Here is a 24,801-nt window from a genome sequence, read left to right as displayed (position 1 = left end):
AAGTTACACTGATAACATGTATCACCACACACCTAATAAAACTGTATTTGTTGTCAGCATTCGGCAGAATTATAAGTGTGTTATACCCCCAGTGGTGGAGATTTCTGTGGAATACCTCAGGGTCAATGGTAAGTTTGTGTGGTCAGTATGTGACAGAATTAAAAAAATTAGGTAACCCCCACCCTTTGTGGTGGAGATTTCTGTGGAATACCTCAGGGTCAATGGTAAGTTCATGTGGTCAGTATGTGACAGAATTAAAAAATTAGGTAACCCCCACCCTTTGTGGTGGAGATTTCTGTGGGATACCTCAGGGTCAATGGTAAATTTGTGTGGTCAGTATGTGACAGAATTAAAAAATTATGTACACCCCCACCCTTTGTGGTGGAGATTTCTTTCAAATAAAGAGAGATATCCCTATGTAAGTAAAGATTTCTGATAGAAGACAAACAGACCAATGGTGTTTGTTGTCAACCATTTTAATGCTTGTCCTAGTCATAATATCTTAATTGCTAAACAATTTCTGATGAAAGATATATCACCATTGAACAGTATGTCACATTCTGTTTCACTCAAGTTCAAGTGTCAAAGGTAAAATATTTGTCACTGTTTACCACCAAATATGGTTTCTAAAATAAGCAATGTTTAAACATGAAATATCAAAATTTTTGAACAGTCAATCTGGTTTTAACAAAATATATTCAATACATTGTATGTCCTTACAAACTGGAATGTCACAGCCCTTTATACAAGGGAACACATATTGCTTTTCAATATCTCATACGCTTGTTTAAAAGTTTTGTGATTTTATTTTCAGCTTTAGATGTTGAAGGAATTTTCCGGAGGTCTGCTAATGCTCGCACTCTAAAAGAAGTTCAGAAAAAGTTTAATCAAGGTAATACTTACACTGCAGCAGCTTCCAGTCCTGCTCTAAGTAATAGATACCAGGATGTCATTCCTCTCTGAGGGTTTCATTTTCAAACTCCATAACTTGTCATAAATTAGACCAGAATCAAAGGATTCACTGACAGCCATCTAATGTTAAATGTTAATTATACAATCATATAAAGACCATATATATAGAGGAATCACTGTACAGCACACCAAACCTAAAACACAGTCTTACTGGGACTGGCCATTATAAGCTCTTGTGAAAAAGTTAACCTCAGTTTCTCATTTAACTCCAGGACTATAACTGTACTAAGAGTCCGTATAACGGAGGTGAACCTGTAATGTGTACTGGTGATTTGGAGGTTAACCTGTAATGTACACTGGTGATTTGGAGGTTACCCTGTAATGTATACTGGTGATTTGGAGGTTAACCTGTAATGTCCACTGGTGATTTGGAGGTTACCCTGTAATGTAAACTGGTGATTTGGAGGTTAACCTGTAATGTATTCTGGTGATTTGGAGGTTACCCTGTAATGTATACTGGCGATTTGGAGGTTAACCTGTAATGTACACTGGTAATTTGGAGGTTACCCTGTAATGTATACTGGTGATTTGGAGGTCACCCTGTAATGTATACTGGTGATTTGAAGGTTACCCTGTAATGTGTTCTGGTGATTTGGAGGTTAACCTGTAATGTACACTGGTAATTCGGAGGTTAACCTGTAATGTATACTGGTGATTTGGAGGTTAACCTGTAATGTATACTGGTGATTTGAAGGTTACCCTGTAATGTACACTGGGGATTTGGAGGTTAACCTGTAATGTATACTGGTGATTTGGAGGTTAACCTGTAATGTATACTGGTGATTTGGAGGTTAACCTGTAATGTATACTGGTGATTTGGAGGTTAACCTGTAATGTATACTGGTGATTTGTTTTAGGTCTGACTGTAGATTTCTGTACGGAAGGAGATGTTCACATAGCCGCTGTTATCCTTAAAACCTTCCTCAGGGAGCTACAGGAGCCCCTTCTGACATTTGACCTATACCAGCCAATCGTCCGCCTTCACAGTAATGAAGCAAATATTTTGAGTAGACTATAAAGAATAAGATGTCGGTTTTTCACATAATTTGCATAGTGCAAAAGATCAGTATGTTTCTACCCGAGATTTGATATAATCTTTTTTAAATCATTCCAGTTAAATCATGTTAATACAGGCAAGTTACATTTAAAAGCATTCCTGTGAATTATTCTGTTGATGGTGTGTTAATTTTGGAACTAAATATTTCAGACCAGGATGAGGGCCGGCAAATGGTAGATGTCCAGAGGATGCTTAGGGAAGAACTACCAGAAGACAATTACATCATTCTGAAATACATCCTCCAATTTCTGACAGAGGTATAGCATGTCATATATAAGTTTACCCTCCAGTTTCTGAGAGAGGTATAGCATGTCATACATAAATTGACCCTCCAGTTTCTGAGAGAGGTATGGTATATCATATATAAATTTACCCTCCAGTTTCTGACAGAGGTATGGTATATCATATATAAATTTACCCTCCAGTTTCTGACAGAGGTATGGTATATCTGTCTGTATATATGTATGAGACAAAGTCTCAAGTGACCTATTGCGATCGCCTTTTATCCGGCAGCGTCCGGCGTCTGTCGTGCGTCCCTAAACAATTTACATTTTCAACTTCTTCTCCAAAACCCCTGAACCAATTTTAATGAAATTTTGCAGAAACCTTCCTAGGCTAAAAGTCAACAAAAATAGTGGCCGATTTGGTCCCCAGTCCCCAGGGGCCTGAGGGGCGGGGCCAAAAAGTGTCAAATTGACTTTAAAATTTCAGAAATCTATTTCTCAAGACCCAGATATGGTAGAATCAAATACTCTTCATAGATGGAAGGGTCTTAAGGTGCTTTAGCAAAATTGTGAATTTTATGACCCTTTGGTCTCACGTTTCCTCCTGGGGAGGGGGTAAACTTTACTATAGTTTATATAGGGAAATCACATTTTGGACCAACATTTGTTTAATTTCCATTGGAAGTAATTCAATTTTTGTTAGCATTATCAGTATTGGGTAGCAGTTTGATGGTATGCACATATGAGCCCTGACTGACCCCCCGGGGCTGATGGTTGGGGCAATAAAGGGTTGAATTAACTGAAATTTCAAAAATCTTCTTCTCAAAGACCCAGATATAATAGACTCAAACACTCTTCATAGATGGAAGGGTCTTAAGGTGCTCTACCAAAATTGTGAATTTCATGACCCTGGGGTCTCACGTTTACCCCGGGGAGGTGGTAAACATTACTATAGTTTATATAGGGAAATCACATTTTGGACCAACATTTGTTTAATTTCCATTGGAAGTAATTTAATTTTTGTTAGCATTATCAGTATTGGATAGTCAAAAAGGATCNGTTAATAACTTGATTGGAATTATAACCCTGAGTTGACAGTTTGATACTTTGAAAATTTTGAGCCAGCCCTATCCCCAAGGGCTGTAGGGTGGGGCCCAAAGGAGTCAGTGTGCTAAAATTTCTTCATTTTCCTTGTTTAGAATCAGAGGTGCTTGTTTCAAATACTTTTCAAAAATCTGTATGCTAGATATTGAATAAGATGGTTTTATTGTTTTTTGTCACTTTGAATAATATTTCTGTTCATCTTAAAACCAAATCAACTCTCTGTATAAATATATCAGGTGACCGTTAAGGCCCATGGGCCTCTTGTTTTTCATTACTATGTCGTGATATATTTCTATAATAAATTTATTTGGTTTGTTATAGCTGTGATAGATCAGGACATTAGTGTTAACCTTTCCATACGGCGCATGGGTGCTGTGAATAAACCGTTACGCTAAGTTGAAAGCTCAAAGATTCTTGCAAAGTTCTAGATTTATCGAGTGATTTATTTATAAGTGATGAATTAACTAAATACTGATAGATCATTTCATTAGAAAATTATTTGAACCACATAGATCAGAATACATCGCTATGCAGATTTTCATTAAAAGTAGATCTACATGTAGATTTCAGTACTGGTAGTTGTCTGCTAGCGAAAAACGTATGTGGAACACGTGTGTAGCCAAACAAAAACAAATTCATCATTTCAAGAAATTAATCACTAAAACGCCTTTGTATTTTATTGATTATGCATTTATATTCAAGTATGAAATCGTACCCCTGTTGATGAAGGGAGAAATATTCAAAATAACATAGCAGGCTATATTGCCGGGAAAATGTCATTATAACCCGTGGATGTATGAAAACTTCGTTGTGATTTTCGGGTGAGCCTGGTTTTAACAGCCACCTGTCTTAAGCGGCCAATTTCTGCTGGTCCCTTGGGTGGCCTCTTAATACAGATTTGACTGTACATCATATGTAGATTTGCAAACTTAAATGTCTGGTCCAGAAACCTTTTAATCGAAAGCAGGGGGTATATCTTAATGAGCTTTCTCACAGTTTCTCTACTTAGGGGCAACATTTTCCTTACATTCCAATGTTGTGGTTCAGGAATGATAGTCCCCCATCGTGTACAGGAATGATAGTCCCCCATCGTGTACAGGAATGATAGTCCCCCATCGTGTACAGGAATGATAGTCCCCCATCGTGTACAGGAATGATAGTCCCCCATCGTGTACAGGAATGATAGTCCCCCATCGTGTACAGGAATGATAGTCCCCCATCGTGTACAGGAATGATAGTCCCCCATCGTGTACAGGAATGATAGTCCCCCATCGTGTACAGGAATGATAGTCCCCCATCGTGTACAGGAATGATAGTCCCCCATCGTGTACAGGAATGATAGTCCCCCATCGTGTACAGGAATGAGCATCAAACTTCCTATATTGGTACATCATGGGAAGATAGTGTATGGCATCCTAAAACAAGATCACTGTGACCTCAATATGACCTTTAACCTTGACCACAAGGACCAAAATAATGGTTTCCTGAGCATATCTTAGCCACTGTTTCATGAATGAGCATCAAACTTTTTATATACATGTAGGTACATCATGGGAAGATGGAGTGTGTCGCTTGCTAAAACGAGGTCACTTTGACCTCAGTTTGATCTTTCACCTTGACCTCAGTACTAAAATAATGGTTTATGGATGGGCATCAAACTTTGTACATGAGAACATCATGTGAAGGCAGTGTCGCATCCTTAAACGAGGTCACCTTGACCTCAATTTGACCTTTGATCTTGACCTCAAGTACTTAAAAAATGGTTTCTCAAGCACAGAAGTGTCATCCTCTGAAACCTCCAATGAGGGAGATCTCCCTCATTCCACATTTCTAATGAGGGAGATCTCCCTCATTCCTCATTTCCAATTAGGGAGATCTCCCTCATTCCACATTTCTAATGGGGGAGATCTCCCTCATTCCACATTTCCAATGAGGGAGAAAGTGTGTGAAATGTGACTGAAACTGCTCTGCTCAATTTATCTTTTCCTTTTCCTTTATCAAATTAACTCCAAAATACATTCATTTAATTCAGACACACCTGTTATGGTCATTACACACACCCTGCAGTAATTAGAAGATCATTTGACCACAGGATGTAGGTTTTGAGTTTGTGTGAGTTTGGACTTGAATTAGGGAGTTTTGAGGGATATTGGTCAAAATGAGGGAGTCTCCTTCTAATGAGGGAGGGTTGACAGCTATACAAGCAGATCTCAGCCCTGTTTTGTGAATGAGCATCAATGTGACCTCAATTTTAACCTTCAAGTTAAATTTAGTTTATTTTCTATGTGAATTTTGAGAACTAATGAAAGTATTTTTTTTCAGATTGTTGCACATTGTGAAGAGAACAAAATGACGTCCATGAACCTGTCCATTGTGTTTGGGCCGAACCTTTTATGGCCAAAGGGCCAGGCCTCACTGTCCGCCATGGGCTATCTAAACAACTTCACCAGGTACCTTATAGACCACTACCGGGACCTGTTTGAGAGCTGACTAAGGGCACAGGACTGACACAACTCTTATCATGTCTTAATTTTTCTACAAATTTTCTGTATGTGCAGGGCAATAAAGGCCCTTTGTGTTAACTATTGTACACATATGTATGCTGTGTGGAAACAATACACCATGGATGTGTTTTAGATATGATACACATACTTTCTTCTTAGAAATAACTGAGAAGTTAAGTATAAAACTTTGCTGACAGTATATTTTAAGTTTTATGTGACTACACAGCTGAAACCACACATTTAACATCCCTTTATTTTCATGGTATACTGATCAAACAGGACATTAAATACTCAGTGAGAGTAAATACCCTACATCACATAACTGTATTGATAAGGACTGATACAAATTTGAACACCTGCCAATATGTCCTGTTGTTTTATAGAAAATAACATCTCATTAAATTAAATATCTGTACACTGTATCTGTACACTGTATCTGTACATTGTATCTGTATACTGTATCTGTACATTGTATCTGTACATTGTATCTGTACACTGTATCTGTACACTGTATCTTTACACTGTATCTGTACATTGTATCTTTACACTGTATCTGTACATTGTAACATTGTATCTGTACACTGTATCTGTACATTGTATCTGTACACTGTATCTGTACATTGTATCTGTACACTGTATCTGTACACTGTATCTGTACATTGTTTCCTTTCGATACCTTACCCTTGTCTTTTTTCATTAAATTCCACTTAGTTATTTATAGACTTTTGTATTTTTCTTATCAAGTCATTTAATATGTTGAATTGTTGATAGTCTATATAAGTTTGTTGAACAATGTGTATATTATCTTGGAATCATGGCCAAATACCAGACTTGTGTAACTGTAACATAAATGTGCCAAAGCAGACACTAGTACGGACTAGATTTGTCGTCACATCAGGCTGGTTAATGGAACACACATAACCAGCAGATTTGTCGTCACATTGGACTGGTTAATGGACCACACATAATCAGCAGATTTGTCGTCAAATTGGGCTGGTTAATGGAGCACACATAACTAGCAGATTTGTCGTTACATCGGGCTAGTTAATGGAGCACAGATAACCAGCAGATTTGTCGTCACATTGGGCTGGTTAATGGAGCACACATAACTAGCAGATTTGTCGTTACATCGGGCTGGTTAATGGAGCACAGATAACCAGCAGATTTGTTGTCACATTGGGCTGGTTAATGTAGCACACATAACAAGCAGATTTGTCGTTACATCGGGCTGGTTAATGGAGCACAGATAACCAGCAGATTTGTCGTCACATTGGGCTGGTTAATGGAGCTTACATAACCAGCAGATTTGTCGTCACATTGGGCTGGTTAATGGAGCACACATAACCAGCAGATTTGTCGTCACATTGGGCTGGTTAATGTAGCACACATAAAAAGCAGATTTGTCGTTACATCGGGCTGGTTAATGGAGCACACATAACCAGCAGATCTGTTGTCACATTGGGCTGGTTAATGGAGCACACATAACCAGCAGATTTGTCGTTACATCGGGCTGCTTAATGTAGCACACATAACCAGCAGATTTGTTGTCACATCGGGCTAGTTAATGGAGCACACATAACCAGCAGATTTGTCGTCACATTGGGCTGGTTAATGGAGCACACATAACCAGCAAAATTGTCGTCACATTGGGCTGGTTAATGGAGCACACATAACCAGCAGATTTGTTGTCACATCGGGCTTGTTAATGGAGCACACATAACCAGCAGATTATAGTCTTATAGAATCAGCTGGTTGTCACACAGCAAAGCTAACATTCCAAAAAGTTTCTTTGAAATAATAGCATATTCTTGATAAATTATAACTATAACTTTTGTTTAATATATAAGGCCATATTACCAGGGTCACACATGTACAGATGACCTTGAAAGTGCTACACAAGAAGTACGACAATTCAGTATCGCTCTTCCTTGAAACCTTGAGTTTATTGCACAACTCTCATTTTGATGTAAGTATTTTGAAATTTGTACAAACTATCAAAAATGTGAGGTTATGGAAACAAATTATGGAAAGACTAAATGACCAACTGCTTTGACTTGCTTTCCATTCTGCCTTGCTGTAGAGCCTGGTTTTGAGGCTACCATTGTTATAGCTAGGTGTGCAAGGTGTCTTGGTATAGAACCTTGTTTTGAGTCTTCTTATGTTGTATATAGGTGTGCATGTTTTGCTTTAGAGCTAAGGTGTAAAGCTACATATGTTAAAGCCAGGTTTGGGAACTGCTTTGCTGTAGAGGTCGAGTATAACACTGTGTGCCTACATGTATGTTGTAGCTAGATTTGAGACCTGCCTTGTAGAGTTCGGATATGAAACAACCCACACGTACATTGTAACTAGGTTTGAGACCTGTTTTGTAGAGTTTGGGTATGAGACAACTCACACGTACATTGTAGCTAGGTTTGAGAGTTGTTTTGTAGAGTTTGAGTATGAGACGACCCACACGTACATTGTAGCTAGGTTTGAGAGCTGTTTTGGAGAGTTTGGGGATGAGACAACTCACACGTACATTGTAGCTAGGTTCGAGAGCTGTTTTGTAGGGTTTGGGTATGAGACGACTCATACGTACATTGTAGCTAGGTTTGAGCGCTGGTTTGTAGAGTTTGGGTATGAGACAACTCATACGTACATTGTAGCTAGGTTTAAGAGCTGTTTTGTAGAGTTTGGGTATGAGATAACTCACACGTACATTGTAGCTAGGTTCGAGAGCTGTTTTGTAGAGTTTGGGTATGAGACGACTCATACGTACATTGTAGCTAGGTTTGGGAGCTGTTTTGTAGAGTTTGGGTATGACACGACTCATGCGTACATTGTAGCTAGGTTTGAGAGCTGTTTTGGAGAGTTTGGGGATGAGACAACTCACACGTACATTGTAGCTAGGTCTGAGAACTGTTTTGTAGAGTTTGGGTATGAGACGACTCACACGTACATTGTAGCTAGGTTTCAGCGCTGTTTTGTAGAGTTTGGGTATGAGACGACTCATACGTACATTGTAGCTAGGTTTGAGAGCTGGTTTGTAGAGTTTGGGTATGAGACAACTCATACGTACATTGTAGCTAGGTTTGGGAGCTGTTTTGTAGAGTTTGGGTATGAAACAACTCACACGTACATTGTTGCTAGGGTTTAGAACTGTTTTGTAGAGTTTGGGTATGAGATAACTCACACGTACATTTTAGCCATGTTTGAGAGCTGTTTTGTAGAGTTTGGGTATGAGACGACTCACACGTACATTGTAGCTAGGTTTCAGCGCTGTTTTGTAGAGTTTGGGTATGAGACAATTCACACGTACATTGTAGCTAGGTTTGAGACCTGCCTTGATGTATGTTGTAGCTAGATTTGAGACCTGCCTTGTAGAGTTCGGATATGAAACAACCCACTCGTACATTGTAACTAGGTTTGAGACCTGTTTTGTAGAGTTTGGGTATGAGATAACTAACACGTACATTGTAGCTAGGTTTGAGAATTGTTTTGTAGAGTTTGGGTATGAGACAGCTCACACGTACATTGTAGCTAGGTTTGAGACCTGCCTTGATGTATGTTGTAGCTAGATTTGAGACCTGCCTTGTAGAGTTCGGATATGAAACAACCCACACGTACATTGTAACTAGGTTTGAGACCTGTTTTGTAGAGTTTGGGTATGAGATAACTAACACGTACATTGTAGCTAGGTTTGAGACCTGTTTTGTAGAGTTTGGGTATGAGATAACTCACACGTACAATGTAGCTAGGTTTGAGCGCTGTTTTGTAGAGATTGGGTATGAGACAACTCACACGTACATTGTAGCTAGGTCTGAGAACTGTTTTGTAGAGTTTGGGTATGAGACGACTCATACGTACATTGTAGCTAGGTTTGAGCGCTGGTTTGTAGAGTTTGGGTATGAGACAACTCATACGTACATTGTAGCTAGGTTTGGGAGCTGTTTTGTAGAGTTTGGGTATGAGATAACTCACACATACATTGTAGCTAGGTTTGAGCGCTGTTTTTTAGACTTTGGGTATGAGACAACTCACACGTACATTGTAGCTAGGTTTGAGACCTGCCTTGCAGAGTTCGGATGTGAAACAACCCACACATACATTGAGAGCTGCCTTGTAGAGTTTGAGTATGAGACATCCTACATGTATGATTTAGAGCTACCATACTGAAGAGCTTGTATAGGCTACTTTTGTTGTAGCTAGGTTTAAGGCTGCCGTACTGAAGAGCTTGTATAGGCTACCTGTGTTGTAGCTAGGTTTAAGGCTGCCGTACTGAAGAGCTTCTATAGGCTACCAGTATTGTAGCTAGGTTTAAGGCTGCCATACTGAAGAGCTTGTATAGGCTACCTGTGTTGTAGCTAGGTTTAAGGCTGCCGTACTAAAGAGCTTGTATAGGCTACCTGTGTTGTAGCTAGCTTTAAGGGCTATCTGTTTTCCTTACTGTTTCCTCAGAAGGACATGTTTAATTTTTGTAGCTGTGTCAGTCCCCCTATAGTGAGGTTCTTAGAGATCAATGTTTTATTTGTGACATCCAATGTAAGTCTGCTATTTAACCAACTTTGTTATCAATATTATTAATTCCAGTTTGGAATGATTTGTTATATTTCGATACTATCTGTTAATTGATTCATGTGCCTAGGATTTGATATTTTAGTATAACTCACCATGCCTGTTAAATCATTGTCAGTTACTATTACAGTTACATGTAGCGTGCTTCATATACAATGTGCTGTAGACAATTGTTAATACAAAACTCCCTTACTGAGGGTGATATTTATGAGCTGGTTTATTTTTATGGTTTTGTGGCATTCATGTTGTAAAAAGTTGTACAATTTATGAATTGATATCACATTTGTAAGGGTACATTACGCCGGTTGTAAAACACATTTATAGCAAACCCCTCACACAATTTGTAACTTGTCTCAAGGGACAAAATATTTAACAAAATGATTATAATAAACACCAGGGAAATCAGTTGGCTACAATAAAACATGTTTATAATCAACCCCAGGGGACTTAACAAATCAGTAAGCTACAGTAAAACATGTTTATAATCAACCCCAGGGGACATAACAAATCAATTAGCTACAGTAAAACATGTTTATAATCAACCCCAGGGGACATCACAAATCAGTTAGCTACAGTAAAACATGTTTATAATCGACCCCAGGGGACATAACAAATCAATTAGCTACAGTAAAACATGTTTATAATCGACCCCAGGGGACTTAACAATTCAGCTAGCTACAGTAAAACATGTTTATAATGAACCCCAGGTACAACTCCCTGAAGTGCTCAGTGATGGTCTGGTTATGTTAAGATCACACCTCCCTGAAGGGCTCAGTCATAGTCTGGGTGTGTTAGGATCACACCTCCCTAAAGGGCTTAGTCATAGTCTGGGTGTGTTAGGATCACACCTCCCTGAAGGGTTTAGTGATGGTCTCAGTATGTTAGAATCACACCTCCCTGAAGGGCTCAGCGATGTTCTGGGCATGTAAGGATCACACCTCCCTGAAGGGCTTAGTTATGGTCTCAGTATGTTAGAATCACACCTCCCTGAAGGGCTTAATGATGTTCTGGGTATGTTAGGATCACACCTCCCTGAAGGGCTCAGCGATGTTCTGGGCATGTTAGGATCACACCTCCCTGAAGGGCTTAGTCATAGTCTGGGTGTGTTAGGATCACACCTCCCTGAAGAGTTTAGTGATGGTCTCAGTATGTTAGAATCACACCTCCCTGAAGGGCTCAGCGATGTTCTGGGCATGTAAGGATCACACCTCCCTGAAGGGCTTAGTTATGGTCTCAGTATGTTAGAATCACACCTCCCTGAAGGGCTCTGTCATAGTCTGGGTGTGTTAGGATCACACCTCCCTGAAGGGCTTAATGATGTTCTGGGTATGTTAGGATCACACCTCCCTGAAGGGCTCAGTTATAGTCTGGTTATTAGCTCACCTGGCACGAAGTGCCAGGTGAGCTTATGCCGTGGCGCGTTGTCCGTCGTCCGTCCGTTGTCCGTCTGTCCGTCCCTCCGTCCGTCCGTCCGTCCTCGTCCGTCAACTTTTCCTTTAAACAACTTCTTCTGAAGAATGGACAGGCCTAGAGTCATGATATTTGGCTGAAAGCTTCGTTGGTAGGAGCCCTACAAAGTTTGAGAACGAAAATGACCTTGACCTGTTTTCAAGGTCACAGGGGTCAAATATGTCAAAAACTTCAAACGACTTTTTCTAAAGAACTAAAAGGTATAGAATCTTCATATTTGGCTGATGGCTTCCTGGGATAGAGCCCAACAAAGTTTGAGAATGAAAATGACCTTGACCTACTTTCAAGGTCACAGGGGTCAAATGTGTCAAACACTTCAAACGACTTCTTCTGAAGAACTGAAAGGTATAGAATCTTTATATTTGGCTGGTGGCTTCCTGGGATAGAGACCAACAAAGTTTGAGAATGAAAATTAGTTTGACCTACTTTCAAGGTCACAGGGGTCAAATATGTCAAAAACTTCAAACGACTTCTTCTGAAGAATTAAAAGGTATAGAATCTTCATATTTGGCTGATGGCTTCCTTGGATGGAGCCCAACAAAGTTTGAGAATGAAAATTACCTTGACCTTCTTTCAAGGTCACAGGGGTCAAATGTGTCAAACACTTCAAACGACTTCTTCTGAAGAACTGAAAGGTATATAATCTTTATATTTGGCTGGTGGCTTCCTGGGATAGAGCCCAACAAAGTTTGAGAATGAAAACTAGTTTGACCTACTTTCAAGGTCACAGGGGTCATATATGTCAAAAGCTTCAAATGACTTCTTCTGAAGAACTGAAAGGTATAGAATCTTTATTTTTGATTGATGGCTTCCTTGGATAGAGCCCGACAAAGTTTGAGAATGAAAATGACCTTGACCTTCTTTCAAGGTCACAGGAGTCAAATGTGTCAGACACTTCAAACGACTTCTTCTGAAGAACTGAAAGGTATATAATCTCTATATTTGGCTTGTAGCTTCCTAGGAAAGAGCCGAACAAAGTTTGAGAATGAAAATGACCTTGACCTTCTTTTAAGGTCACATGAGGCAGATATGTCAAACACTTTAAACGACTTCTTCTGAAGAACTGGTAGTTATAAAATCTTAATATTTGGCAGGTGGCTTCCTGGGAAAGAGCCAAACAAAGTTTGCGAATGAAAATGACCTTGACCTACTTTCAAGGTCACAGCGTTCAAATATGTCAAACAGTTCAAACAGCTTCTTCTGAAGAATTAAAAGGCATAAAATTATAATATTTGGCTGGTGACTTCCCGGGATAGAGCTCACCAAAGTTTGCAAATGAAAATGACCTCAACCTACTTTAGAGGTCACAGAGGTCAACAACATTTTAATGGATTTGTGTTTGAGAACTAAAAGGAATGGAATCATAAGATTTGTCTGGTAGCTTTTTGGAATAGAGCTAACCAATTTGAGAAGGAAAATGACATTGACCTACTTAAAAGATCACAGGGAAAAGTATGTCAAGCAACTTCTGAAGAAGAATCAAAAAGCATAGAATCTTATAATAATATTTTGCTGGTAGTTTCAACAGATGGAGCCAACAAAGTTTGCGAGGGAAATAGTTTTAGTGCAATATAATATTTAATGAGAATAATTTGCTATGACTGCTTAAATATTCAGGTGAGCGATACAGGCCCTCTTGGGCCTCTTGTATTAGGATCACACCTCCCTGAAGGGCTCAGTAATGGTCTTGTTATTAGCTCACCTGCCCGAAGGGCAAGTGAGGTAACGTCATGGTGCGGCGTCTGGCGTCCGGCGTCCAGCGTCCGTCTGGAATCAAGGGCTACCAAGTTTGTTCAAATGAATGACCTTCTCCCATTTCCAAGGTCACAGGGGTCAAATATGTTAAAATCTTTGAACGACATCTCCTGAAGAACCAAGAGGCGTAGGATGATGATATTTGGCCAGTGACATGCTGGGATGAAGAGCTCACAAGTTTGTTAAAACAAATGACCTTTACCCAAGGTCACATGGGTCAAATATGTTTAAAACCTTTAAAAAACAACTTCTTCTCAATAACAAAAAGGCCTTGGATGATGATATTTGGCCAGTGACATGCTGGGATGAAGAGCTACCAAGTTTGTTCAAATGAATGAGCTTCCCTCACATCCAAGGTCACATGGGTCAGATATGTTTAAAACCTTCAAACAACTTCTCAATAACCAAATGGCCCAGGGTACTGATATTGGGCCTGTAGCATGCTGGGATGAAGAGCTTCCAAGTTTGTTCAAACAAATGACCTGCGCCCATTTTCAAGGTTGCATGTTGCAAATATGATTTAATCCTTTAAACAACTTCTTCTGAAGAACTGAAAGGTATAGAATCTATATATTTGGCTGGTGGCTTCCTGGGATAGAGACCAACAAAGTTTGAGAATGAAAATGATCTTGACCTTCTTTCAAGGTCACAGGTGTCAAATATGTTAAATACCTTTCAACAACTTCTTCTCAGTAACTAAAAGGCTAAGGGTGATGATATTTGGCGATTAACATGCTGGGATTAAGGACTACCAGTTTTTTTCACATGAATGACCTTCGCCCATATGCAAGGTCACAGTGGTCAATATATGTTTAAATCTTTTAATAGGCTCTTATGAGTCAAACACTGATATTCTGCCTGTAGTCCACTTTAAAGATTATTTGTGAGATTAATACCAGGTGAGAGATTCAGGCCCATTGGGCCTCTTGTTTTAGGATCACCCCTCCCTGAAGGGCTCAGTGATGTTCTTGGCTGATATTTGGCCAGTAACATGCTGGGATGAAGAGCTTCCAAGTTTGTTCAAACAAATGACCTGCGCCCATTTTCAAGGTTGCATGTTGCAAATATGATTTAATCCTTTAAACAACTTCTTCTGAACTACCAAGAGGTCTAGGGTTATGATATTTGGCCAGTGACATGCTGGGAGGATCACACCTCCCTGAAGGGCTCGGTGATGTTCTGGGTATGTTAGGATCACACCTCCCTGAAGGCTTTAGTGATGGTCTCAGTATGTTAGAATCACCCTTCCCTGAAGGGCTCAGTCATATTCTGGCTGGGTTAGGATCACACCTCCCTGAAGGGCTCGGTGATCTACCAAGTTTGTTCAAACAAATGACCTTTACCCAAGGTCTCATGGGTCAAATATGTTTAAATCCTTTAAAAATCAACTTCTTCTCAATAACAAAAAGGCCTTGGATGATGATATTTGGCCAGTAACATGCTGGGATGAAGAGCTTCCAAGTTTGTTCAAACAAATGACCTTTACCCAAGGTCTCATGGGTCAAATATGTTTTAAAACTTTAAAACTCCTTCTCAATAACTAAGAGACTGAGGGTTATAATATTTGGCCTGTAGCATGCTGGGATGAAGAGCTTCCAAGTTTGTTCAAACAAATAACCTTCACCCATTTTCAAGGTCACAGGGGTCAAATATGTTTTAAAACTTTAAAACTACTTCTCAATAACTAAGAGACTGAGGGTTATAATATTTGGCCTGTAGCATGCTGGGATGAAGCGCGACAAAGTTTGTTAAACTGAATGACCTTGACAATTATTCAAGGCCACAATGGTCAAAAATGTTTAAAACCTTTAAACAATATCTTTTCAATAACCAAAAGTCCTAGGATGATACTATTTGGCCAGTAGCATGCTAGGATGAAGGACTACCAAGTTTATTCAAACGAATGACCTCAACATATATTAAAGGTCACAGGGGTCAAATATGTTTAAAACCTTTAAACGACCTCTTCTCAATAAGCTGAAGGCTAAGGGTGATGATATTTGGCGATTAACATGCTGGGATTAAGGACTACCAGTTTTTTTCACATGAATGACCTTCGCCCATATGCAAGGTCACAGTGGTCAATATATGTTTAAATCTTTAAATGACTTGTTCTGAATAACCAAAAGGTCCAGGGTAATGATATTTTGCCAGAAGCATGCTTGGTTGGATGACTATACGCTCTGTTCAACCTTATGTCCTTGTTCGACATTCAAGGTCATAGGCGTCATATGTTTATTTTTTTTAATAGGTTCTTATGAGTCAAACACTGATATTCTGCCTGTAGTCCACTTTAAAGATTATTTGTGAGATTAATACCAGGTGAGAGATTCAGGCCCATTGGGCCTCTTGTGTTAGGATCACCCCTCCCTGAAGAGATCAGCGATGTTCTGGGCATGTTAGGATCATCCCTCCCTAAAGGTCTCATCGATGTTTTAGGTATGTTAGGATCACACCTCCCTGAAGGGCTCGGTGATGTTTTGGGTATGTCAGAATCACCCCTCCCTGAAGGGCTCAGTGATGTTCTTGGCATGTTAGGATCACACCTCCCTAAAGGGCTCGGTGATGTTCTGGGTATGTTAGAATCACCCCTCCCTGAAGGGCTCAGTGATGTTCTTGGCAGGTTTGGATCACACCTCCCTAAAGGGCTCGGTGATGTTCTGGGTATGTTAGAATCACCCCTCCCTGAAGGGCTCAGTGATGTTCTTGGCATGTTAGGATCACACCTCCCTAAAGGGCTCGGTGATGTTCTGGGTATGTTAAATTCGCACCTCCCTGAAGGGTTCAGCGATGTTCTAGAGATGTCCTTGAATGCTCCAGTTGATGTAACCCTGGACAACATATGGTGTTATAAGAAGTGTATCCGGATGTTCACATGATTATCATAGTCCCCTGAATAGGGTTAATGAGTCCCCTATAACACCAAGACTATTTGCTTCTAAGTAAACATTTTTTAATCTGTTGATGAGAAAATTTCTCTGAATATTTTACTTTTTTTCGTTGATTCGACTAAAACATTTTTGGTGAAAGTTTTGTTCAATACGCTAGAAGAACAGAAGCAGATTGTATATATTATATGTATGCATATTTAGTCGAATCCTGGCAAAGTATACTTTGTAACGAAACGTGGTGATCAGAGGGGTTGCTTTTGTCCCGGTAACAATATTACCTGGTGAATATCAATGACAGATATTTCTCAAAAACAACCTTTTGTTAGAAATAAAAAGAATGTATGGACACAAGTTTTTTTTTAATATCTTTTAACAAATAGAAATGTCCACGATTGCAATAATTGTTATGTGTGGTGATATAATTGATTTCGAAACCATGGTACTATCTTCAATATCGACAAGAAGGGACTGCATTGTGAGGCAGTTGGTACGTGACGACCAGACAGGCGTCACAGCAGGGAATGTCATTATGAGAGGACGTAATGGTGTATGGCAAATACATATCGGCATCTTAGACTTTGAAACTGTCTTAAGCAGCTTGCACACAAACTGCCTCCGAAGATAATACTGCTCAATGGATGTCGGCGAAATTTAAACATGTCACCAAAAAGTTTTGTGTAATTTCAAATGTATTTTCGTTCCCTTTCGTTGAGCTTCCAAGTCCAAGTCGAAACATAATGATGTGTCTTGCTTATCGTACTTATCAACCGACAGATGGAAGAATTGATCATAAAAATTACAAAAGACGGTAGATCAACCAGATGGAAGTTGATGATGAAGATGAACGAAACACGGACAAAAAAATAATAATAGATACAGCTAAATTAGCTGGACTATGGAGAGAACATAACACAACGATCTCGTGCAACAATATGCTGACAAATCAGATACCAATACTATTGGGAATGGGGTAATTTGCGAATTGCGTGTCTGTCGTTCTCATACAATATGATGGCATACGATCGTAAGGTGGGCGCATGCATACACCAAGAGCAGACTTTCTAACAAAATTATTGTTCGAAAGACAATCATTGATATCAAGATGGATAATTTGGTAGGACTCGTTCACGGTATATCGGAGCTGTGTGCTGTCTATCCTTATGAGTCTTGGTGCTTTTGGATTAAGGAAGAACAAAATATTGCCAGTTTTTATACTAACTACTTGAAGAAAATCATCGGTATACTCTGCCGCAGTCAAGATCATCCGAGTCGTGTAACGACCTGAACAGATTATGGAGATTCATCTAACAGAAAGAAGATGACATGTCCGCAGGAAAGTTTAAAACAAATCAACAACACTTCAATTCCCCTAGACACCGGAAGGGACTCGTTAAAACATAGAAAAGGGTATGTTGAAGAGTAACTGTTTATGTCACATTTTAGGAATGATGGAATGAAAGACAAAGGGGAAAACAGTTTCTCCAAAAGTGTCATATTCAAGCCCGCTCCGTATACTAGTATAATCTTAACCGCTATTTCACACGTTTCTTTGTAGCATATAAACAATGAACAAAATCATGTATTACAAAAAAAATATGTAACTCAGGTTGGGTACCTTCAGATTAAGCCAGAGTATATATTAATCAGATTGGGTGGTAGGACGTATCAAACCACTGAATCACATGTATAGCAACAATAACTCATTCACTTTCTATAATTTGTTTTCAACAATCAATAAGAAGGAATATTTTATTTATAAACTGTTAAACATTAGCACATTCAATCTGATAATCACAGTACGTTATAAATCCTACTATTGTCATTGGGATTGTTCCTGTGTTTCATTGCACAAGTTGCTGACAATGGGGAAATAAATCATTCCTAGGTTACGCAATATACCTGTGGCATGAAGCACAATTGGGACAATACATTGTCATTGATATTTTACATCATGTCCATCATAACAGTAACTGACCCTTTACTCCGCCTTATTGATTGTAAACAAAAAATTAATTATCCAACAGGATTGTCAGATACATCTCATTTGTTTATCACAGACTTGATTCCACACCGTAACTCGCACTGAGTCTGTATGCTATAGCTTGGCTTTATATCTGCTGTGGGATTGGTCCTCGACATACTGACGTACCCAGTCGATGTCTGCTACATCGTTACTACGTAGTTCTACCTTGACATGATTCACAGTCGGGTGCTTACTCCTGTATTCCTGAATGTCTTCAAATAACCTAGTCACATTATCCTCACGATTTATTGGACTCTGCAAAAAAAAAAAAAAAAAGAGAAAAGGTTATTGCACAAACATATTTTTTTAAAGCAGCCTATGGTTAACACCACTGGTCATGGTTTGAGAACTATTCAAAGGAAGAGAAATAACCAAAGTCTTAATAACAATAAAAAAAAATACAAGTACTGTTAGTAGCCAAACCAAGTAAGTGTTAGGTGCAAGTACAGCTTTGGTATTAAAACTAAAAATGTGGAACGGTCTTCCCGAGGACGTGGTATCGGCACCTAATATAAACACTTTCAAGAATAGACTTGACAAAATATGGAAAAATCAGGAAATACTTTATAATTATAAGGCAACCATAGATGGAAGTGGACTCTAATATTTAAACCATGAAAACATATTACATGCATAATAGAGTCCGGTGTAGAGGAACATATTGTTCCTGTACTGGAAAATAACTATAACTATAACTATAACTAAGTAACCTATAAGCAACTGAACGAAATGAAGGTAATGAAAGTGAAGAAGACCAATAGAGTGGATGCAAAAAGGAAGAATGCTGTTTAGTTGGCAGGAACTTCATGTGGTACATATCGATAATGCCGGTATTATGGTCCTGTGGTACATATCGATAATGCCGGTATTATGGTCCTGTGGTACATATCGATAATGCTGGTATTATGGTCCTTTGGTACATATCGATAATGCCGGTATTATGGTCCTGTGGTACATATCGATAATGCCGGTATTATGGTCCTGTGGTACATATCGATAATGCTGGTATTATGGTCCTTTGGTACATATCGAAAGTGCTGGTGTCATGGTCCTGTGGTACATATCGATAATGCTGGTATAATGGTCCTGTGGTACATATCGATAATGCTGGTATGATGGTCCTATGGTACATATCGATAATGCTGGTATAATGGTCCTGTGGTACATATCGATAATGCTCGTATAATGGTCCTGTGGTACATATCGATAATGATGGTATTATGGTCCTATGGTACATATCGATAATGATGATATTAGGGTCCTGTGGTACATATCGATAATGCTGGTATTATGGTCCAGTGGTACATATCGATAATGCCGGTATTATGGTCGTGTGGTACATATCGATAATGCCGGTATTATGGTCGTGTGGTACATATCGATAATGCTGGTATTATGGTCCAGTGGTACATATCGATAATGCCGGTATTATGGTCCTGTGGTACATATCTATAATGCTGGTATTATGGTCCTGTGGTACCTATCGATAATGCTGGTATTATGGTCCTGTGGGACATATCGATAATGCTGGTATTATGGTCCAGTGGTACATATCGATAATGCCGGTATTATTGTCCTGTTGTACATATCGATAATGCTGGTATTATGGTCCTGTGGGACATATCGATAATGCTGGTATTATGGTCCTGTGGGACATATCGATAATGCTGGTATTATGGTCCTGTGGTACCTATCGATAATGCTGGTATTATGGTCCTATGGTTCATATCGATAATGCCGGTATTATGGTCCTGTGGTACATATCTATAATGCTGGTATTATGGTCCTGTGGTACCTATCGATAATGCTGGTATTATGGTCCTGTGGAACATATCGATAATGCCGGTATTATGGTCCTGTGGTACATATCTATAATTCCGGTATTATTGTCCTGTGGTACATATCGATAATGCCGGTATTATGGTCCTGTGGTACATATCTATAATGCTGGTATTATGGTCCTTTGGTACATATCGAAAGTGCTGGTGTCATCGTCCTGTGGTACATATCGATAATGCTGGTATAATGGTCCTGTTGTACATATCGATAATGCTGGTATTATGGTCCTGTGGGACATATCGATAATGCTGGTATTATGGTCCAGTGGTACATATCGATAATGCCGGTATTATGATCCTGTGGTACATATCGATAATGCTGGTATTATGGTCCAGTGGTACATATCGATAATGCCGGTATTATTGTCCTGTTGTACATATCGATAATGCTGGTATTATGGTCCTGTGGGACATATCGATAATGCTGGTATTATGGTCCTATGGTTCATATCGATAATGCCGGTATTATGGTCCTGAGGTACATATCGATAATGCCGGTATTATGGTCGTGTGGTACATATCGATAATGCCGGTATTATTGTCCTGTTGTACATATCGATAATGCTGGTATTATGGTCCTGTGGTACATATCGATAATGCTGGTAGTATGGTCCTATCAATAAGTAATGAAATACGCAGTATCAGGAGTCGCCATCTTTCTGTTTACTAACAACGGCTATTTAGTGACATTAGAACTAATCATAACCAATTTAATTATCAACCTGATCCTACTTACCATTACCTTGATAGGGCGAGATATATATATACAGCAAACTATCGATTGTTTTGTTTATTGTTCCGCGTCGACACAAACAAAAAGAGAGTTCCTTTGATATCGACCTCTAATCAATGATTAACTGTTCATTATTTTATTTGCAAAATTCCATTAGCGTTCAATGATCTTTCTCTTGTCTCATGGGCAATGTTTATTAAAAAAGGTGTATTTGAGGAAAATTATCGACCCACGTCTTTATTTCGGTCAATTGTAAGTCAAGCCACGGTGGCCATCTTGTCCAATCTGATAACGGAAGTTAGAGTAGAGTTCATGGTGTCATAATATACCTACAACTGAATTTGTCAATATCTAAACTGACCTATCAGAAGCCATGTCACGGGAACCACCTTGTCAAATTGGAAAACAAAAGTACTTAAATTACTTGCGAAATCGGACTAAATCTAAATTTCGACCAATCAGACGCAAGATATAACAGCCATCTTGTACAATTTTAAAACGGAATTTTCAATAGTCACTAATGCGATGATACCTTTAAGTGAAATCACACAATATCTCCATTTCGACGAATCAGAATCCAAGTCACAACAGCCATTTGTATTACCGGGCGATTGCATTCAATATACCCCTTCATTACAATCCACGCAATATATCAAAGATAAAACCCTTTATGTCTCGGTCATCAATGGTCTTGATTTCCTGCTAAAAAATTCTAGATGGAAAAGAAAGGAGGAAAAGGGAAAACAATCAAAGGGATTGGGCACAAGTTCTGACAACTTACTAGGCCCTCTCACGAAAATACAACACACAGTAACTAAAGATATAACATTTGATAACAAAACGTTCAGCATATATACATAGACAATCTACTATTTGACACGAAAACAGCAAGGAAAATAGGAAGGAGTGAGGGAAAATGTGAAAGAATGTGGTTGCATTAGTTGTCCACTAGTTGGTACCCATCCGATTTCAAAGTAAAGTGCCTCGATAAAACTCTTGCTGCTTCTAACTCACCCTCTCCAAGGCATTTGTCAGTTTGACAGAACAACCATCCCATACACAAGAAGCATATTCGAGAGTTTGTCTAATGACAGATGTATACATAATATTTAACGTATCCTTACTAACTTTATATTTCAATTGTTTTAATGCAAAGACTTTAGAAGAAGCTGTTTTAATAATTTGATGCACATGTTCATACCATTTGCTGTTACTACTGAGAAACACTCAAATGTGACAATGACAAAAGGAAGCGGATCGTTATTACAAGTAAGGTTAGGTTTTGTATCAAGTGGACTAGATGAGAAAAGAACTACTTCCGTCTTAACGGGATTGTTAATGACATGTTAATCTGACTGTACTTACATTGATGCGTATAATGGATTCCTGTTCGTAAAGATCGGTATCGCCACATGGTATGCTGAATTGGTGTGTCCGGTTTGGGCTTGACGTATGATTGTCCATTTGGTCGGTGTTAAAGTGAACTGTGATAGTGGTGACCCCTGGCTGATCACTGTCCTGTGAGAGCTGGTCGGACGCCGAGGTGGCGTTTGGGCTTGTAGAATTATCTCCCGTGATTGACTGGAAGTGCAGGTTGATGTCTTTTGGTTCAGTTCTCCCTCCGTTCGCACTTATTCCATTACTCCTTCCGGTCAAAATAGTTTGGTTTTGCTTGCGAATGTTGCCGGTCTTTACGTTTTGAACGTTGCCGTCAGAGGTCGTGTTTGCTTTCGTCGCCTTGTTGGCCAGTGCGATTGCTCTCCTACCAACTGGTCTGTAAATCTTCGACATGGTTTTATCTTGACCGCTGTGCACACTGTTTCGATTCCTAGACGCCAACTGATTTTTCATTTGTTCTTTCTGTAGTGGTAATTTTTGTATTGGATTATACTTATAAGGTGATATTTGTTGCTGCGGTGCTGAAATGCTGTTGACAATGTTCTCTCGACTAAGAGGACTCAAGTTGTCATCACTTTTAATACCATCCGACCTGTCAGAGAGCGAAACACGTGAGGACCTAGAGGTATTAACACTTCTGCTCGTCTCTTTAATTTTTGGTAATGGCACAACTGAAAACATTTTTGATTTCCCTCTGCCGAATTCTTCATCGTACGCAATCCTCATCATTTCTTCTCTCCAACTTTCGAATTCTAGATTTCTTTGAATTCGTTTTGTTTTAAAGGTGGACGTTGAATTCCATCGTATCCTTTGTACCTTCCGTAGGCGCTCTACGTCCCGCATGTATTCAGGGAGGAGGTAGGCGAGCTCCACCGTGAGCTCGGCGTCCGAATAATGGGTAAGGAAGGACCAGTCAGTCTTTACGGCCTTAGTATGATGGCGGTGACCTTTGGGCCAGCGAGTGATAACCCGCGCTTTAACGTCTTTCAAATTCGGTTTCTGTGTAGATTTCATCTCTTCGTTGACCTCTTCCTCCTCAACAGGCGTTTCCTCCTCCACCTCCTCCTCCTCCTTCTCTTCCTCCTCGTATATTTCAGGCGTATCTTCTCTGTAAAACTCTTCTCGTTTAATTCCCCGTATTATTCGTATCGTCTCTAAAAGGTCACCACGCATGGTCGTTTCCAGTTCTAAATTTTTCTTCAACTCATCAACGACAGTTGTAAGGGGAATCAGCTTGTGCTTTCTCCGTCTCAACTGTAAAATAAAAGAAACATATATAGTGAATTGTAACATCATAGAAAGTGTATATACTATCACTGCTGCCTATGGTAGCGATATACAGTTATGATATGATAAAGAATAAGCAGATATGTACACTGGGTTTGACTATCCTGTTTAGACACTTACTTTCTGCTTGACTAGTTGAGTTAATTATTTTCTAGTCCTATATCAGTAATTCACTGTAGGGACATACAAATTATAATTCTGTAATAAATTTGTATTTAGCGAAACGTTTGACATGCATTTTTGTAGGCGTTTTTGTGAGAAGATTGTGATCAGAGACACGGACTTGTTTGAATGATTCTCTCTTTGATAAGTGGTCAAATTCAATCCTCCAGTGATGTTGGTATCATTGTTATTTAAATCTAAGTTGAAAGCGGACATTTTCCCTAAATTCTAGTTGCTGTCCGATTTTTAAAAAAAAGAGTCTGATATGATGAGGATACAGGGTAGGGTTGCTAAGAAAATCCGCCGTCTTGGATCCAAGATGGCGCCTTAGCAACCCTCTAAACCTACGGCCCTGTCTCCTCATCAACTCATCATGTGTGTTTTGGGTGTGACGTCATCAATTTTAGTGTTACAGACGGAATTATCTCCCCCTGTTTACAATAGGGTGTGTGTATTGCGTATGACGTCATCAATTTTATGTTAATGACGGAATTAACAGCATTTTGCTTCTGATTTCAGGTATTTTCTCCAGGGCTCTCTCGCCGCTGTTTCGTTGTTGTTGTTTTTTTCTCTTTTCTTTTCTCATCTTTTTCTGCTCTTTTTTTAATTATGTATTTTCATTTTTCCTTGATTATCTTATGCATAAAATATATTTACAAACAATAAAAAGTTACAACATACGTTATTTACGATATAAAATTCACGGCATATTAACAATGTTTTCGAGTGTGGTATTAAATTGAGATGACCTTTTTTGTCGTGTGGGAAGTGAGTGTGTCGGTGCTCTGGAAGGTACTGTAGCAGGTGTGTTGCGTCCATGTTTGAG

The 24,801-nt window shown here is 39.2% G+C and overlaps 2 protein-coding genes across 5 annotated transcripts in view; one reads left to right on the top strand and one right to left on the bottom strand.

Moving 5' to 3' along the window:
• LOC110441556 (rho GTPase-activating protein 1-like) overlaps positions 1 to 6,309 on the top strand; it is a 35,872-nt gene extending 29,563 nt beyond the window's left edge. For all 4 annotated transcript variants that reach the window (XM_021484740.1, XM_021484738.1, XM_021484739.1 and 1 more), the window contains 5 exons: positions 58 to 128; positions 815 to 892; positions 1,830 to 1,958; positions 2,180 to 2,286; positions 5,680 to 6,309. In XM_021484740.1, the coding sequence (XP_021340415.1) occupies positions 58 to 128; positions 815 to 892; positions 1,830 to 1,958; positions 2,180 to 2,286; positions 5,680 to 5,847 (553 nt within the window). In that variant the 3' untranslated portion in view covers positions 5,848 to 6,309. The remainder of the gene's footprint in view (positions 1 to 57; positions 129 to 814; positions 893 to 1,829; positions 1,959 to 2,179; positions 2,287 to 5,679) is intronic.
• A 12,004-nt stretch (positions 6,310 to 18,313) lies between these two features.
• LOC110441557 lies at positions 18,314 to 24,116 on the bottom strand. The gene is made up of 3 exons (XM_021484741.1): positions 24,097 to 24,116; positions 22,494 to 23,780; positions 18,314 to 18,812 (listed from the first exon to the last, which is right to left on the bottom strand). Exons 2-3 carry the CDS (start codon positions 23,697 to 23,699, stop codon positions 18,630 to 18,632), a joined length of 1,389 nt encoding a protein of 462 aa, XP_021340416.1. The 5' UTR covers positions 23,700 to 23,780; positions 24,097 to 24,116; the 3' UTR covers positions 18,314 to 18,629.
• Between the last annotated feature and the right edge of the window lie 685 nt (positions 24,117 to 24,801).

The sequence above is a fragment of the Mizuhopecten yessoensis genome, unplaced genomic scaffold (assembly GCF_002113885.1).
Source record: "Mizuhopecten yessoensis strain PY_sf001 unplaced genomic scaffold, ASM211388v2 scaffold716027, whole genome shotgun sequence".
NCBI lineage: Eukaryota > Metazoa > Mollusca > Bivalvia > Pectinida > Pectinidae > Mizuhopecten > Mizuhopecten yessoensis.
The sequence above is the reverse complement of the archived record's forward strand: the minus strand, read 5'-3'. Positions and strand labels throughout refer to the sequence as shown.

Coding starts and splice junctions, on each gene's coding strand:
- LOC110441557 (XM_021484741.1), bottom strand. CDS start 23,699: ATGCGTGGTGACCTTTTAGAGACGATACGAATAATACGGGGAATTAAA. Junction 18,813..22,493: donor AATCCATTATACGCATCAAT/GTAAGTACAGTC, acceptor TTTTTTTTGCAG/AGTCCAATAAATCGTGAGGA.